Raw genomic sequence first — 17,836 nt, 5'->3', positions numbered from 1 at the left:
ACAAATTTTCCACCAACAGGTTTCTGTGCTAATGCACCACACAACCAATAAACAAGCATTCCAATTTTGGGCGCCTCAATATCATGGTTTGTGTTTTTAACACCACTATAAATAGACCATGTCAATCTCGACACACAGAAAATACATCCCTCCCTACCTTATAGGCCTACCCAGTACCGAAGGCTCGACTTGACAATCTCTGAATGTCATTAACGTTTTTGTTGTTTTGCAACAGATGTCTCCTTCCATTCATCCAATGGCCGCTGCACAGTTTGGATTGATTGATTGATTTGATTTGTCAGTTAAAAAACATACATTTACACACAGCACAAAATAATGTTTTAAGTGACTAGGATTACACAATAAAGGTGGGGACTTTATCACAGCACAGTTGCATCACAGCACAGTTGAAAAATATATGGCAAATAGAAATCCAAAATGGATGATGTTGAGAGATAGATGGGAGGGGTTGAATGGAGCTGAAGAGTGGGACTAATAACAAGATAACCAATGTAAAACATACGGGGTCTGTAAAATGTATATAGGTTCAGAAATATTGTGAAATAGCACAGTTACAAATAGAAATCAAACTGGATGGACATCAGAAATAGAGGAAGGACTAAAAACAAACAAAATATAACTATTGTAAAATAAATTGTGTCTGTAATATGTGTATAAAATGTGTAAACTGAAGGTAGAACCCTAAGTGTTTATTAGTTTACTCCAATTGGGGGAAGTGTGGTAGGGTTTGTCGGGAATAATAAAGGTATATTCTTTAAAAAGTATGTATATCTATATAGGTATGTGTATGTATATATGTGTATAAGTATGCATACGTGTATGTATAAAATATATATATTTACCCCAAAAATATATGGGTGTTTGGAAATGATGCAGACAATTACATTGATGGAAGCAACAATCTTTCCACGATATTAAGCTGATCCACCCCTTCAAAGAAGTTTAAAAAAATAAACAAAATAATAATTATTTAAAAAAATTATAATAATAAAAATAAAGGCGGGGACTTATTTCCATTGTGGTCCCTATTTTTTACATTAAAAAAGGAGTGGCTTCCATCTGGCCACTAACATAAAGGTCTGATTGGTGGAGTGCTGCAGAGATGGTTGTCCTTCCAGAAGGTTCTACCATCTCCACAGAGGAACTCTGGAGCTCTGTCAGAGTGAACATTGGGTTCTTTGTCACCACCCTGACAGCCAATTTAGAGATTCATACATTGTGCAATGATGTGTCTTATAATGGCATCCAATACTTAATCTGCACTCCTACTTCCCGCAGCTATGTTCAGGGGATGTAGTATTTAATTATGTATTTTGTTTCCTTAGGGAGACGACAATATTGGGTAGGATTTAGACTTTCACTGTCTGGTCCACACTCCAGTCCAGCTGGCAGGTGTAATGCACTTTAAAGTTAATTGCCAACACCATATAAAAATCCACAGAAGAAGAAGACGAAGAAGATCAGGGCTGTGCACAGACCATTCAATAGGGCAGTTCTCGATCAGGGGCTTACACAGACCTTTCAGGGGGCAGGTGCTCAAACTGAAAAACGTTCATAATTCACATTTCAAAATGTACAACATATCAACTGCCTCTAGTGAGCATTTTTACTTTTTTGAGCATTGAAGTGTTGCAACTGTGGTGAAAATTAGGTTGTCAAAGTCAGGGCCGTCCAGAAGATTTCATATGCAGAGGTTGTCAAAATTCCACCGAAGAAGAAGGTGATGTCACAAGTGCTGTTGCGCGTACTGATAATTGCCTTCACGCAGCGTTACTGTTTTCTTTAGTGCGCATGTGCCCCAGAATGAGAATGTTGAGCAAAACAGACTAGAAAAAAAACACTGGCATTATTTATTGAAAGTTGCTAGCTAATTCACTCACCTCGCAGTATTAGCTAGCTAACATTTTAGAATCCAAATTGTAAAACATGACGGAGCCTCAGGCAGCACTGTTACTCAGGAGACAGCTGGCAGGTAATTTATAAACTGGTGGCTAACGTAGCCGGCTAACGCTCTGATTGCTTGTCGGGCTGCTATGCTAGCTAGCGAACGTTAACTAACTAATCTTTGTTCCGGCTTTTATATACTGTCATGTATGGACTATGGTGTGAAATGTCATCTTTGATTACTTAATTTTGATAGTTGAATACAGTAAAGTAAGCCCACCAGTGGCAGCGAGCTAGGCAGTTACGAGCTAGCTACAGACAGTTGATATAGGACACTTTTGTAGCTATGTTTATACAAAGTTTCGGTTGATAAAATAGTTCGATGCCTAGCCATCTAATGCTAGATGTATGTTTTGGTTATGTTTATATTGTACGTCTATATTGGTTTTGTTTTGTGGACGCAAAACGACTCACCGGTAGCTTACTAGTTAACGTTTGTTACCCCTTTGTTTTGAACGTCATTTAGATGTCTAGCTAACATTAGCGGACACATGTCAACTGTAGCCATTGATGCACAATTGTCAGACTTTATATTAACGTTGGGGAAGACAGAGCCGTGAGTTTAACTGAACCACCCGTTAGCTAAATGTGTTCATTCTATTAAGTAACGTTATTTGTGCTACGATAGTTCTTATTTTTTACGAAATTGAATCCATATAAGGGACCTTTGGAGGAAGGACTCCAAGACGCTGCATCTCAGTGCAAGAAGCGTCACTGCAGTACCTGGTTCGAATCCAGGCTGCATCACATCCGGCTGTGATTGGGAGTCCCGTAGGGTGGCACCGGGGTAGGCCGTCATTGTAAATAAGAATGTGTTCTGAACTGACTTGCCTAGTTAAATAAAGGTTACATTTGTGGCATTTTGGCTTTACCCAGGCATCCTTTTAAACGGCCACACCAAGACGATGGCCAGAGCTTACCCATGATGTTGCACAACTATTTAAATCAATAAGTCATCGTTTTAGTCAAAGTATGATATTTGGGCTTGAAGTGACAAATCCGAACTGCCCATTTTGTGAAAATCTGTGCGAATGCGGTATCTTTTCCTATGATATGACATACAAATTATTTTCAACCTGTTTCGTTTAAGGGCTGGGTTTTATTTTAATGTTACCACCTGCATTGGTAAAGGAAATTAGGATACCTTGTCAGTTGCACAACTGAATGCATTCAACCTAAATATGTCTATCGCGTTTAACCCAACCTCTCTGCTCAAGGGCAGAACGGCAGATTTAAATTGTTCCTCTTCGTGACTGAGATGAGCCAAACAGCCTTCTGTCCACTTGGCCCCCTAAACAATGGAGCAAAAAAATATTGGGCGCAAACTTCAACTCTAAAACTAGCAGAGATCCCACTCTGGAACATTGATGTGCCTGTAGAGTATATTATGTTCATATTGAAGAATGAACCCAACCAGAAAGTGTATATTTTCAATATTCATGTTTATATATTTTTTTATTCATAAATGAATGTAAGAAAATTGTTATTGAACTCAAAATACTACTCATATTACAGAGAAAGCGATAATGCTTCATATGGCACTTTTTTTCAAATTTAAAGCACATACAGATGAAACATTATGGTGTTTTTAAAGCAGGGTTTCCCAAACTCGGTCTTGGGGCCCCCTCCTGCACGTTTTGGTTTTTGCCCGAGTACTACACAGCTGATTCAAAATCATCAAAGCTTCATAATGAGTTGGTTATTTGAATCAGCTGTGTAGTGCTATGGCAAAAAACAAAGCATGCACCCCGGGTGGTGGTGGGGGGTGGGACATTGTTAATGTTGTAAATGACTATTGTAGTTGGAAATGGCTGAATTTGTACGCCTATGTAGATATTCCATTCGGAGGCCCATTATCAGCAACATCACTCCTGTGTTCCAATGGCACTTTGTGTTAGCTAATCCAAGTTTATCATTTGAAAAGGCTAATTGATTATTACAAAAACCTTTTGCATTGATGTTAGCAAAGCTGAAAACTGTTGTTCTGATTAAAGAAGCAATAAAACCGGCCTACTTTAGACTAGTTGAGTATATGGAGCATCAGCATTTGTGGGTTTCATTACAGACTCAAAATGGCCAGAAACAAATAACTTTCTACTGAAACTCATCAGTCTATTCTTGTTCTGAGAAATGAATGCTATTCCATGTGAGAAATTGCCAAGAAACTGAAGATCTCGTACACTGCGCTACTACTCTTCACAGAACAGCGCAAACGGGCTCTAATCAGAATAGAAAGAGTGGGAGGCCCCGGTGCACAACTGAGCAAGAGGACAAGTATATTAGAGTGTCTAGTTTGAGAAACAGACACCTCACAAGTCTTGAACTGGCAGCTTCATTAAATAGTACCCGCAAAACACCCGTCTCAACATCAACAGTGAAGAGGCAACTCCGGGATGTGTCTTGTGTTCTTTTGCACATCTTAAACATTTTTTTGGGGGGGGCAGTCTGAGATATGGCTTTTTCTAAATTAATCAATTTCCCTAGACCATCTCCTGGAGAAAACGGAATTTGGGGGAGAAACGGAATCAGGCAGAAAATAAAACTGATTTTACAGGACCCTATTACTGCGGCTCCTTGCCAAGTTCTCAGCGGAGGGAGAACACCTTGTTCTAAAGCCCTATGTGGCTGTGTCCCAGAGGCCTTTCTTGGTCCCTGCCGCTTTGTTTCTCAAAAGGGGAAGCCTTGAGATTCACATATTCCATGAACTCTCTGAACCTATGACCTCCTTGACAATGCTCCTCTGGATTGATTACTGGTCATGTGACTTAAAAGCGCCAGTCATATTTACCAGTTTCTCTTTTGCAATGGCACACTTTCAAAGCCTCCCTCCCTACAAATTCTGGAGTAATTAGAATTTAACTAGATTAACTTGATCTGGTCTATGCAAAATAATGAAACATTTGCTTGAATAAATGTGCTAATATGATTTAAAAGTAACTATGAAAACCTGAACGCACTCGTCAGTCTCCCTGTGGCTCAGTTGGTAGAGCATGGTGTTTGCAACGCCAGTATGGTGTGTGCGCAACGCCAGGGTTGTGGGTTCGATTCCCATGGGGGGCCAGTACAAAAAAAAAAATGCATGAAATGAAATATATGCATTCACTACTGTAAGTCGCTCTGGATAAGAGCGTCTGCTAAATGACTAAAATGTAAATGTAAAAAATGTCAGGGTTGCTGTTCAAAGGGTGTGTAACCTACTACTGCAGTAGCCATTTGACTCCTCACTCACCCGCATCAACAGCAGAACTAGTGGTCACTGCTCCTGTGCTTTGAGTTGGAGGTTGAGTTGCACAAGGCCTGATCAAGTTAGTGAATATTTGCTTCCCAATGCTTCACCAATTACTTATACAGTTAGAGGTGCGTTATTGGGACCATTCACATGTCTCTTTTAGTAGACTTCACTTTTGAAATGGTTGTTTCGAGAGGAAATGAAATAGTTGGAAACCACACGCAGTTGATTATTTTAGGACCAGAGCCCATGGTGTGACAGATGGGTGCAGTCCTTTGACTGTGCTGCTGTTTTAGCACAGCAGGGGACTGGCTGCCAGTGTGACAGCACATTTAAACCACATTGCACTTTTGAGTTAGCGGTTTAAATGTTTGAGTTGTTTAAATTGCTACTTAATAGGGATACAAATTATTTAAAGATCAACAGATTTATTATGTTCACAGAGAGGAACATTTAAATCTGAGTGCTCAATCCAGCATTCCAACACAACTGATTTGTGAGATGTACTTCTTACTTTATAGACTGGATGAAGTTCTGATGAAAAACCAAATTATTTTAAAATGTTTTCTCTTGATTTACCAGAGCTGAATAAGAACCCAGTGGAGGGATTCTCAGCAGGCTTGATAGACGATAATGACCTCTACAGATGGGAAGTCTTAATCATCGGCCCACCAGACACATGCTAGTAAGTCTGCCAGCACAGTTCCACTCTGATTTTGCTGTGTGGGTTGGTTGATAAGCCAGCTGGGGAGTATGTGGATGTGAGGAGGAATTTGCTATTTGTCATATACAGCAGTTGTCCGTTCATGTAAAGATTTTGTGATCTTTTCAACTATATTACAATTAGTGTGAACGTTTAAATGAAATTGGGATCAGAATTATTTTTCTTTTTTTTGCTACTTTGTTAACCGGAACTGTGCGGTATGCATCTGTGAATGATGCAGGGAGGGGGAGACAGGGCAACCAAGTTGATTTGTGCTGGTAGACTACCTTATTGCTAGTTATTTAGCATCTCATCTGATTACATAGTATTTTGTCTTGACTGCATCAAACTGAGAGAAGCAAGCTAGCTAGCTAGCTAACGTCAGCTAGACTAATTCAAACTACATAACTATAACTGTCCCCTTCCAACTCCAGCATAGATTATACAATTTTCTCTAGACCATCTGCAATGGTTTTTAATTTTTTATTTTTATTTCACCTTTATTTAACCAGGTAGGCCAGTTGAGAACAAGTTCTCATTTACAACTGCGACCTGGCCAAGATAAAGCAAAGCAGTGCGACAAAAACAACACGGAGTTACACATGGGATAAACAAACATACAGTCAATAACACAATAGAAAAAATCTGTATACAGTGTGTGCAAATGAAGTAAGGCAATAAATAGGCCATTGTGGCGAAGTAATTAAAATATAGCAATTAACACTGGAGTGATAGATGTGCAGATGAGGATGTGCAAGTAGAAATACTGGTTTGCAAAAGAGCAGAAAAAAACAAATATGGGGAAGTTAGTGAGGGAGATATGAGTCTCCAACTACAATGATTTTTGCGATTCGTTCCAGTCATTGCCAGCAGAGAACTGGAAGGAAAAGCGGCCAAAGGAGGTGTTGGCTTTGGGGATGACCAGTGAAATATACCTGCTGGAGCGCATGCTACGGGTGGGTGTTGCTATGGTGACCAGTGAGCTGAGATAAGGCGGAGCATTACCTAGCAAAGACTTATAGATGACCTGGAGCCAGTGGGTTTGGCGACAAATATGTAGCAAGGACCAGCCAACGAGAGCATACAGGTTGCAATGGTGGATAGTATATGGGGCTTCGGTGACAAAATGGTTCGCACTGTGATAGACTGCATCCAGTTTGCTGAGTAGAGTGTTGGAGGCTATTTTGTAAATGACATCGCCGAAGTCAAGGATCGGCAGGATAGCCAGTTTTACGGGGGTATGTTTGGCAGCATGAATGGAGGCTTTGATGTGAAATAGGAAGCTGACTCTAGATTTAATTTTGGGATGGAGATGCTTAATATTAGTCTGGAAGGAGAGTTTACAGTCTTGCCAGACACCTAGGTATTTATAGTTGTCCACATATTCTAAGTCGGAACCGTACAGAGTAGTGATGCTAGGCGGCGGGCGGGTGCGGGCAGCGATCGGTTGAAGAGCATGCATTTAGTTTTACTAGCGTTTTAAGAGCAGTTGGAGGCCATTGAAGCTCGTTTAGTGGTTTGTTAACAGTGTCCAAAGAAGGGCTAGATGAATACAGAATGGCGTCGTCTACATAGAGGTGGATCAAAGAATCACCCGCAGCAAGAGCGACATCATTGATATATACAGAGAGAAGAGTCGATCCGATAATTCAACCCTGTGGCACCCTCATAGAGACTGCCAGAGGTCCGGACAAAATGTGATCATCACGTGGAATTATAGGAATTTTTCTTATTGTTTTAACAGAAGAAAAAAAATGAATTGCTGTTTAAACGTTAGACTTTTTCCATTTGTCACATCCCTATATTCCAACCCCTGATATTTGAACATAATGAACCATATTTCTCTCTGCCACAGTGAAGGCGGTGTGTTTAAAGCACATCTCACGTTTCCCAAAGACTACCCTCTCAGGCCACCTAAAATGAAATTTATCACAGATATATGGCACCCTAATGGTAAGTATGAGTGTATTGCACTGGGTATGTTTTCTCTTGAAATTATTAGCACTTTTTTGTCTGTTTACTGTTGGGGAAATAAATGTAGGCTATCCCTCAGGAGGATCAGTAGTGTTTCTCAGTAAAGTAATACTTTTTTGGAACCCACAAATCCTTTACTCTGGCAGTTATTCACACGCATGCACGCACACACACACACACACACACGCATGCACACATGCACACAAAAACAAGTAAATAAATCTGTTCTAATTTCATGTCTTTTATCCTGTTTGCAGTTGACAAGAACGGTGACGTATGTATATCTATTTTGCACGAGCCTGGTGAAGATAAGTACGGCTATGAGAAGCCTGAGGAGCGCTGGCTGCCCATCCACACAGTGGAAACCATTATGATTAGTGTTATTTCCATGTTGGCGGACCCTAACGGAGACTCGCCTGCCAATGTAGACGCTGCAGTAAGTCTCATTTTCACCTGAGGGGCCAAATCAGGGGTTTGAGCTCACTCTGATTACTGTTCTTTATAAATCGACAATCTGTGGATGGTTATTTAGGACAAAAGGAGTTAAAGGCCCAGTGCAGTCAAAAACATGATTTCCTGTGTTTTATATACATTTCCACACTGAGGTTATAATAATTTTGTGGAAATGCTGATGTTGCCCTTTTCGTGTAAGAGCTGTTTGAAAAGACCACCTGAAATTTCAGCCTGTTTTGGTGGGATGGAGTTTGGGTACTTAATTGTTACCCAGAATTTTTTTGATATTGAGTTTAAAACGACTGCATTGGACCTTTTAATGGTATATTCCATCCTGTAGTGCACAGAATTCTGAATGTTCCAGGTTCCCAAACATCATATTTGCCTTTGGAGAGCAAGAATCTGTCATCTTTCAGCTAAAATCTTTTCACCCTTCATTGTTCCCCCTGCAGAAAGAGTGGAGGGAAGACCGACATGGGGAATTCAAAAGGAAAGTGGCCCGTTGTGTAAGAAAGAGCCAAGAGACTGCCTTTGAGTGATTATTTATCAAGCGGCTTCTTGCTTCATTTTTTCAGGGTAAGTGTTGTGGACTTTTGCCTCTTGGATCTTTTACAAACCAAGTGTTGTGATTTTGAGGAGGTCCCAATGCTATTATATGGCATCTCTGAGTAACTTATTACACTGTTCACACTTCAAATTAAATATGTAGATGGTTCATTCATACCTCTTGAAGTCTCTGAAAGACTATGCCGGAAGTTTATTACAGTATATCCAATATGTGCTAAGTTGCCTGTTCTTGTCTTACACAGGTCTCCAATTGAGAAATAACATGGCAATGTTTTCCTGCACTCTATTGCATGGCTGGTCTTCATTGACTTTGTCAGAAACCGTCTGGCAACAACAGGCTGCAATAGAACATAACAGCTGTTACCAGATCCTGACTGAAAACCGCCAAGCAAGTGCCAACTCAAAAACAACAACAAAGCAAAAGATGAATAACCAAGTTTTTTTTTAAAGTCTATGAACTGCTTTTCAGGAAGATATTGTAAAGACCTGTATATAGCACAGACATAAAACTGGATAATATATCAATTGTCCCTATCCATCCAGCAAGACACTTAGTACCAAATAAATAGTGTTTCTGTAGGTAGAATCTGAGTCCTATAGATTCTTATGTTTTTATTCCACTTCCCCCTTCTTCAACATATGCTCTCGTGTGCATGAGTTCAGTTTTGTTACAGGTTGCTTTGACGGACAGGAGGCCTTGTAGGGAGCAGAATGGTAAGAATGCAATGCTGTTGTAGAATCCCTCTATTGGAGGAGAGCTGCTTTGGTTCTAGAATGACCAAAATATCAGGCCGAATTTGCATTTATGGCAGATGGACATAAGGGTGCATTACACGTACTGTAGCTTGCTTGTCATGTTGGGTTCATTCACCTCAGCACTTCAGGAAAAGTTGCTGTAAGTCACCATTTAACATATGAATAAGGTTATAAATGCAAGTCTTTATTTTGGATTTTAACACCATGCGGTGCGCCCCTTACCATGACCCAATTTGTCAAGTTCATGTGTGTTTCTTCGGAGATGGATATAACCATTACAAGTCATGCATGCACAAATTGAAGTCATAGGTAAGTTTTTAATTAGTATTTTTTTCCAAAAGTGCCTCCTCTTAAATTGCTTGGCAATTGCCCCCTGTATTGAACCAGAGTTTCAGAAAAATATGAGAAATTGCAAAACACCCTGTAAGTTTGTACAACGTGTCAGTTATTCTATAACATCAGGACAATGTGTAATTCAAATATTGGTTAAAATTTGGTTTAGCGATAACTTTCCCCTCTGTGTGGTGTACCGTCTTATTAAAAAAAATCTATTCTGATATTCAGGTGGTGTGGAGACCTATTTCTCCTGTATTCACCTTGATGAAGGATATGAATTGTGTAGTGTCCTAGATAGGATTTGTTATGCATGCTTTTAACTTTAGGTTTTCTTGCTGGTAGTTTTGGGGTTTTGATTTAAAATGTGTGAAAGAGTGTGTGCGCCCGTGCCCTTTTTTCTTTACCCTCTATTCCCCTGATCCTCGATTTTCCCCTTGTTTATTATTTTATTCTGTCTCTGATGGACTATTGCAGTTTACTTGCCTAATGTACAAAGACAAAATACTAATGTATATTTTCTGTGTTATGTAGTGAGTTCTTCTAAAATAAGATTTTTTTTCCCCAATAATTGCTGGTGTTTTTTCTTTTAATGAAATTCATATCTGCAGTGTTTTGTCATACAATCAGGCATGATTGATACACACATTATCTTCTTTCCTAGCATGTCATTACCTGGTCCTGACCAAAGCTCCCTGCCTTTTATCATGTGGTGTCTGGCCCCTAGGTGAAACATATCATGTACTTGTCATGCAACACATTACGCTAGATTTAACAAGTGTTAGTGATAGGATACTGTCATTTGGCACAAAGGTGAGAATATTATATGGGTCAAGTGTATTCTGTGTACAGTAGTGTCCCATATTCAGAAGAAAGCCATGTAACAACATTACACCAAGTGAGGTGTTGGTGTTTTGATTGCCACAGACTTATGGCGCGTTCAAGAATACTCTGACATTTCTGACTTGGAAACTCAACCAATAGGAAGCTCTACGTAAAAAAAGTGTATGTTAATTTTAACTGAGTTTCCGAGTTGTCTCACAATTATCCCTATCCCACATGAACAATTGGCCAGGCAGAGATCTTTGGAGAGCAGATTTGTCTATTTTTGGATGGGTTTCAGGGAGCTGTGCCAAGAACAGGCTCCAGTCTAGACTAGGCAAGGACCATTTGTCTCACCCTCTGCAATCATATTATTATTATTATTATGATCATTTCTAACATGTACCAGTCAAAAGTTTGGACACCTACTCATTCAATGGAACTCCTTCAAGACTGTTGGAAAAGTATTCCTTCTGAAGCTGGTTGAGAGAATGCAAAGCTGTCATCAAGGCAAAGGGTGGTTACTTTGAAGAATATAAAATCTATTTTGATTTGTAAAACACTTTTTTGGTTACTACGTGATTCCATAAGTGTTATTTCCTAGTTGTCTTCACTTATTCTACAATGTAGAAAATAGTACAAATAAAAATCCTTGAATGAGTAGGTGTGTCCAAATGTTTGACTTGTACTATAGCTAAACTCCTAATGTGTGTATTTCTGTAACTCTGAACAAGTGGAACTGATCTGAAACAATATTCAGGGTAGAGTATTAATATTTTAGTTTTTGACTCAAAGAAAAAAAATACTATCTTTGTCCATCCATTCAATATCAACCCCCTCTATCAATGTTGATAACCACTTGTATTCTCACACACAGTCAATGAAGATTAGGCACCTACTGTGTATTTCACAATGCATTTCAGTCAAACAGGGCTCCAGGCCTAAGCAACATCAGCGGTCACTTTGGGCCCCTGGCTGCTAGGGGGCCTGTCATGCCAAATAATGTCCCTCTATGTCACGATGGGATTCAATAAACTATTCTCGTCTGTTGCTATAGCAATGGTGTGATGACCTAATGATTTGAATTTTAGGTATCCTTACAGCCTAAATTATGTAATTTTCATCATCGCTATGCAAACAAGGCTGATTTCCGTGACAATTTTGTTGAAACAAGTTTTGTTTCGCTAATAAAATAACATGAATTCTAACTACTTTTTGGTACCTTATTAACATTACAACATGAAATCCATGTCTTAAACGTTGCTACGTTTCGGAAATGGCAAAGAAAACGTGCAGTTTAGAAAATGCTGTCATAATTCTGTGCTGATAAACATTTACAATACATGTTTAAAAAAAATTTTTTTTACAGATCATCAAGTCAGCTAATTTCCACTCCATTCATAGGCAAATCCATTTGATTCATACACTGGCTTGTCTGACTCATGTTTTTATTTTAACCTGCCCTTCCCTTATCTACACTGAAATAATATAATTTCAGAAGTCCTCCATTATGATTCTTTTTTTTTTCCTATCTCACATATCTCATTAATACACCCTTGAATTATATATATATATATATATATATATATATTCATGTATGTATCTATTGTAGGTCCTAGGATACAACAATGAATAATGTGGAACAAATAAATACCATCATAGGACACCATACCTCTTACAATAATGAACACCTTGTGAAACAGCTGTGAAAACCAACCTGGCAATATTTAAGATTTTAATACATAAATGTTTATATTTTTTGTTACAGTTGTGTCATTAATTTATTTTCACAGATTTTTTGTACACACATGGCAATCATAGAGTAAAATACTGAATTCTGGTGTGTGGAATATAGAAGGTGGTTGCTGTGTGGGTGGGAGGTTCTGCCTGTCACTTGTTCTCAACAGCCAGCCAGTCTCGGAAGGGGGACTTGAAGAGGGAGACTGAAAAGTCCAGGCACTGCTGCTCTCTTTGTTCTGAGTTAATCTGTGTATCTCACATGTTATGTGCCCAGTATGATAGAGCAAAAAATATATATTTGCAGATAATGACAACATGACAACAACAGTAGCTGTAGATGATGTAATGAAAAGTTGGAGGGTGGTTGGTAATGGAGGACATCAGGTGGATCCATGTGTGTTGGGCTGAACCCCTAGGTCCTGCAGAACAGGAGCAGAGTTAAAGGGAACAGGGTAGCAGACAGAGACGTTAACATGTAAACACACAGGTTACACTTTACTGTGAGAAAATGTGATGGATTAGTGCAGTGTTATAAATGGGGGATATGTACTTTTCAACACTTTTGGAAGTTATAGCCTACCTCAAGATGGTCCCCCTCCGACTCGGAGCACAGACAATCAGACTGATCCGAACTCATTGGTTCTGGTGGATAGGATACCTCATGGGGGCTTGGACAGTCCTTGGTCCTAAAGTCATTTGGAGAGGTAAATTGAAGAGGCACATTTTTATAAACTCAGCATAACTACCATTTCTTGCTTTCTCAAATGTCAACCAAAGCTCAATATTCTTTGTCTATTGTGCTTCATTGAAGTGTAGGGCGTCAGGGCTTTCAGCGGTCGACCGTCCAACTGTAAAAGATTGTTGGCTTCCACCGAGGTAACCCTAGGAAGACAAAGAGAATCTAAAACTAGCTTCGGGTTATTTTGTGTGCAAATGCAAATAGGTGAGATTTTTTATATTCACTTTAAAGATGATGAACCCAGCTAGGAGCAAAAGAGCAACCTGCCATGTTAATGATCCTAACCTGATGAGTTAATTCTCCTAACCGGCTTAGATAAAATGCTACAAGGAAGCAGTGAGCAGCCACGCAAAACGGTCTCGAGTGGCAATCAATCTGCCCAATTAGCTGTTTCCATACACCTACTTATGTTGATCCTCCCACTGATTTCGCAACACCCACTTTCAGACACTCCACGTATGCAGTTACCCAAAATGTCCACATTTTTTGACTAGTCTTGCCAGCAATCTAAACTTGTAGTAATCATCGCCGAATAGTGACTGGGCAGACAGTACATGTGCCCAGGGGCCCTGACCTCCTGGGGGCCCCCATTGATTTTGTTAGTCACTCTCACTCAGATATAATTTACATGGCATAAGTCAAAATGTGTAGAATTGCAGAATATTAGCTGTATGTTTTTTCTCTCTGTCCCATGACAATATTTGTAGATTTGCATGAAAGTTTTATAAAATCGCTAAACTTCTCTCTGCCCCATGGCATAATGTGTAGAATTGCATAACGCACTTGTCATCTCCCGTCTGGATTACTGCAACTCGCTGTTGGCTGGGCTCCCTGCCTGTGCCATTAAACCCCTACAACTCATCCAGAACGCCGCAGCCCGTCTGGTGTTCAACCTTCCCAAGTTCTCTCACGTCACCCCGCTCCTCCGCTCTCTCCACTGGCTTCCAGTCGAAGCTCGCATCCGCTACAAGACCATGGTGCTTGCCTACGGAGCTGTGAGGGGAACGGCACCTCCGTACCTTCAGGCTCTGATCAGGCCCTACACCCAAACAAGGGCACTCCGTTCATCCACCTCTGGCCTGCTCGCCTCCCTACCTCTGAGGAAGCACAGTTCCCGCTCAGCCCAGTCAAAACTGTTCGCTGCTCTGGCACCCCAATGGTGGAACAAGCTCCCTCACGACGCCAGGACAGCGGAGTCAATCACCACCTTCCGGAGACACCTGAAACCCCACCTCTTCATGGAATACCTGGGATAGGATAAGGTAATCCTTCTAACCCCCCCCCCTTAAAAGATTTAGATGCACTATTGTAAAGTGGTTGTTCCACTGGATATTATAGGTGAATGCACCAATTTGTAAGTCGCTCTGGATAAGAGCGTCTGCTAAATGACTAAAATGTAAATGTAAAATGTTTTGCTGGGATTCTCTGCCTCTAACCCTATTACAGGGGCTGAGTCACTAGCTTACTGGTGTTCTTCCATGCCGTCCCTAGGAGGGGTGCATCACTTGAGTGGGTTGAGTCACTGACGTGGTCTTCCTGTCTGGGTTGGCGCCCCCCCTTGGGTTGTGCCGTGGCGGAGATCTTTGTGGGCTATACTCGGCCTTGTCTCAGGATGGTAAGTTGGTGGTTGGAGATATCCCTCCAGTGGTGTGGGGGCTGTGCTTTGGCAAAGTGGGTGGGGTTATATCCTGCCTGTTTGGCCCTGTCCGGGGGTTTCATCGGATGGAGCCACAGTGTCTCCTGACCCCTCCTGTCTCAGCCTCCAGTATTTATGCTGCAGTAGTTTATGTGTCGGGGGGTTAGAGTCAGTCTGTTACATCTGGAATATTTCTCTGTCTTATCCGGTGTCCTGTGTGAATTTAAATATGCTCTCTCGGAGGACCTGAGCCCTAGGACCATGCCTCAGGACTACCTGGCATGATGACTCCTTGCTGTCCCCAGTCCACCTGGCCGTGCTGCTGCTCCAGTTTCAACTGTTCTGCCTGCGGCTATGGAACCCTGACCTGTTCACCGGACGTGCTACCTGTCCCAGACCTGCTGTCCCAGACCTGCTGGAACCCTGACCTGTTCACCGGACGTGCTACCTGTCCCAGACCTGCTGTTTTCAACTCTCTAGAGACAGCAGGAGTGGTAGAGATACTCTCAAAGATCGGCTATGAAAAAGCCAATTGACACTTACTCTTGAGTTTCTGACTTGTTGCACCCTCGACAACTACTATGATTATTATTATTTGACCATGCTGGTCATTTATGAACATTTGAACATCTTGGCCATGTGCTGTTATAATCTGCACCCGGCACAGCCAGAAGAGGACTGGCCACCCCTCATAGCCTGGTTCCTCTCTAAGTTTCTTCCTAGGTTTTGGCCTTTCTAGGGAGTTTTTCCTAGCCACCGTGTTTCTACACCTGCATTGCTTGCTGTTTGGGGTTTTAGGCTGGGTTTCTGTACAGCACTTTGAGATATCAGCTGATGTAAGAAGGGCTATATAAATACATTTGATTTGAATTTGATTTGATTTAAAACTGCAACATTTTCCCTCGCCCCACAACCAAATCTCGCTTAGGGCGTAAGGACTGGCCCTGCATTCAAAGATGCCAGTCACTTTTTAGAGAAGACCTGACCTCACCCAGCACACGTTTTGCATTTGTGGATGCTTTTCGTCATTGAAAGTCACGCAAATAGTGGAGTCGTGCCATATATGGACTAGATAATAACACACGGGTCAGAATGTTGTTACATAATTTAAGATTAAATACAATAATTATTTAGTTTGACAATAAACAGAAAAAACTGTTGAAATCCCACTGTGGATGTATTCGACTGCATAATTCCATTGGGGGCATACATATTTTGTGTTGCAGCCTGAATTTAAAATGGCTTAAATTGAACATTTTTGTCACTGGCCTTCACACAATACCCGATAAAGTAAAAGTGGAATTATGTTTTTTACGTTTACAAATGAATGAAAAATTCAGTCAATAAGTCAAAACCCTTTTAATGACAAGCCTAAATAAGTTCAGGAGTAAAAATGTGCTGAATAAGTCACATAATAAGTTGCATGGACTCACTGTGTGCAATAATAGTATAATAATAGTGATTGTTGAATGACTACCCCATTTCTGTACCCCACACATACAATTATCTCTAAGGTCACTCAGTCAAGCAGTGAATTTCAAACACAGATTCAACCACAAAGATCAGGGAGGTTTAGGGACCCTGTTGGTAGATTGGTAAACAAAAAAGAAAAGCAGACTGAATGTCCCTTTGAGCATGTGAAGTTATTAATTACACTTTGGATGATGTATCAACACACCCAGTCACTACAAAGGTCCTTCCTAACTCAGCTGCCGGAGAGGAAGTAAACTGCTCAGGGATTTTACCATGAGGCCAATAGTGACTTTAAAACAGTTATAGAGTTTAATAGCTGTGATAGGAGAAAACTGAGGATGGATCAACAACATTGTAGTTACTCCACAATACTAACCTAATTGACAGAGTGAAAAGGAGCAAGCCTGTACAGAATACAAATATTTCAAAACATGCATCCTGTTTCCAATAAGGCATTAAAGTAAAACAGCAAAAAATGTGGCAAGGAAATTAACTTTTTGTCTTGAATACAAAGTGTTATGTTTGGGGCAAATCCAACACAACACATCACTGAGTACCACTCTTCATATTGTTAAGCATGGTGGTGGTTGCATCATGTTATGGGTATGCTTGTCATTGGCAAGGACTAGGGATTTTTTTTAGGATAAAAAGAAACAGATCAGAGATAAGCACAGGCAAAATCCTAGAGGAAAACCTGGTTCAGTCTGCCTTCCAACAGGCACTGGGAGGCAAATTCACCTTTCAGCAGGACAATAACCTTAAACACAAGGCCAAATATACACTGGAGTTGCTTACTAAGACGCCATTGAATGTTCCTGAGTGGCCTAGTTACTGTTTCGACTTAAATCAGCTTGAACATCTATGGCCAGACTTAAAAACGAATGTCTAGCAATGATTAACAACCAACTTGACAGAGCTTGAAGAATTGTTTTAAGAATGTGCAAATATTGTACAATCGAGGTGTGCAAAACTCTTAGAGACTTACCCAGAAAGACTCACAGTTGTAATCGCTGCCAAAGGTGATTCTAACATTTATTGACTCGGGGGTTGATTACTTATCTAATCAAGATATATTCATGTTTTATTTTTCATACATTTTTTACAAACGTTAGAATTCTTCTTCCACTTTGACATTACAGAGTATTTTGTGTAGATCATTGCCAATTTTTTTTACAATTAAATCCATTTTAATTACCCTTTGTAAATGTGGAAAAGGTAAAGAGGTGTGAATACTTTCTGAAGGCACTGTGTCTGCACTCTATAACCTTACCTATGGATTGTGCAACCATGAAACTGGGTATCAGCCAACTCAGTGACACCCACAGAAAACAATTATCAAGAGTTTACACAAATATTAGCACCTTAGCTCTTATTGCAGGATTTTGACTGTGGGAAATCATCTTCCCAGTCAATCTATTGTGTGTATAGGAGATTCATATTGCACTC

At 40.4% G+C, this 17,836-nt stretch overlaps 1 protein-coding gene and 1 long non-coding RNA gene across 2 annotated transcripts; one reads left to right on the top strand and one right to left on the bottom strand.

Moving 5' to 3' along the window:
- The first annotated feature begins 1,750 nt into the window (after window positions 1–1,750).
- LOC106567414 (ubiquitin-conjugating enzyme E2 G1) lies at window positions 1,751–12,010 on the top strand. The gene is made up of 6 exons (XM_014136621.2): window positions 1,751–1,993; window positions 5,777–5,879; window positions 7,753–7,850; window positions 8,129–8,307; window positions 8,777–8,900; window positions 9,134–12,010. The coding sequence occupies exons 1-5, from the start codon at window positions 1,948–1,950 to the stop codon at window positions 8,861–8,863; spliced, it is 513 nt and encodes a 170-aa protein (XP_013992096.1). The 5' UTR covers window positions 1,751–1,947; the 3' UTR covers window positions 8,864–8,900; window positions 9,134–12,010.
- Window positions 12,011–12,565: 555 nt separating this feature from the next.
- LOC106567413 (uncharacterized) lies at window positions 12,566–17,416 on the bottom strand. The gene is made up of 3 exons (XR_006758463.1): window positions 17,376–17,416; window positions 13,123–13,228; window positions 12,566–12,961 (listed from the first exon to the last, which is right to left on the bottom strand). It is a non-coding gene; the product is annotated as an uncharacterized lncRNA (long non-coding RNA).
- Window positions 17,417–17,836: the final 420 nt, after the last annotated feature.

Source organism: Salmo salar, chromosome ssa13 (assembly GCF_905237065.1).
Source record: "Salmo salar chromosome ssa13, Ssal_v3.1, whole genome shotgun sequence".
NCBI lineage: Eukaryota > Metazoa > Chordata > Actinopteri > Salmoniformes > Salmonidae > Salmo > Salmo salar.
The sequence above is the reverse complement of the archived record's forward strand: the minus strand, read 5'-3'. Positions and strand labels throughout refer to the sequence as shown.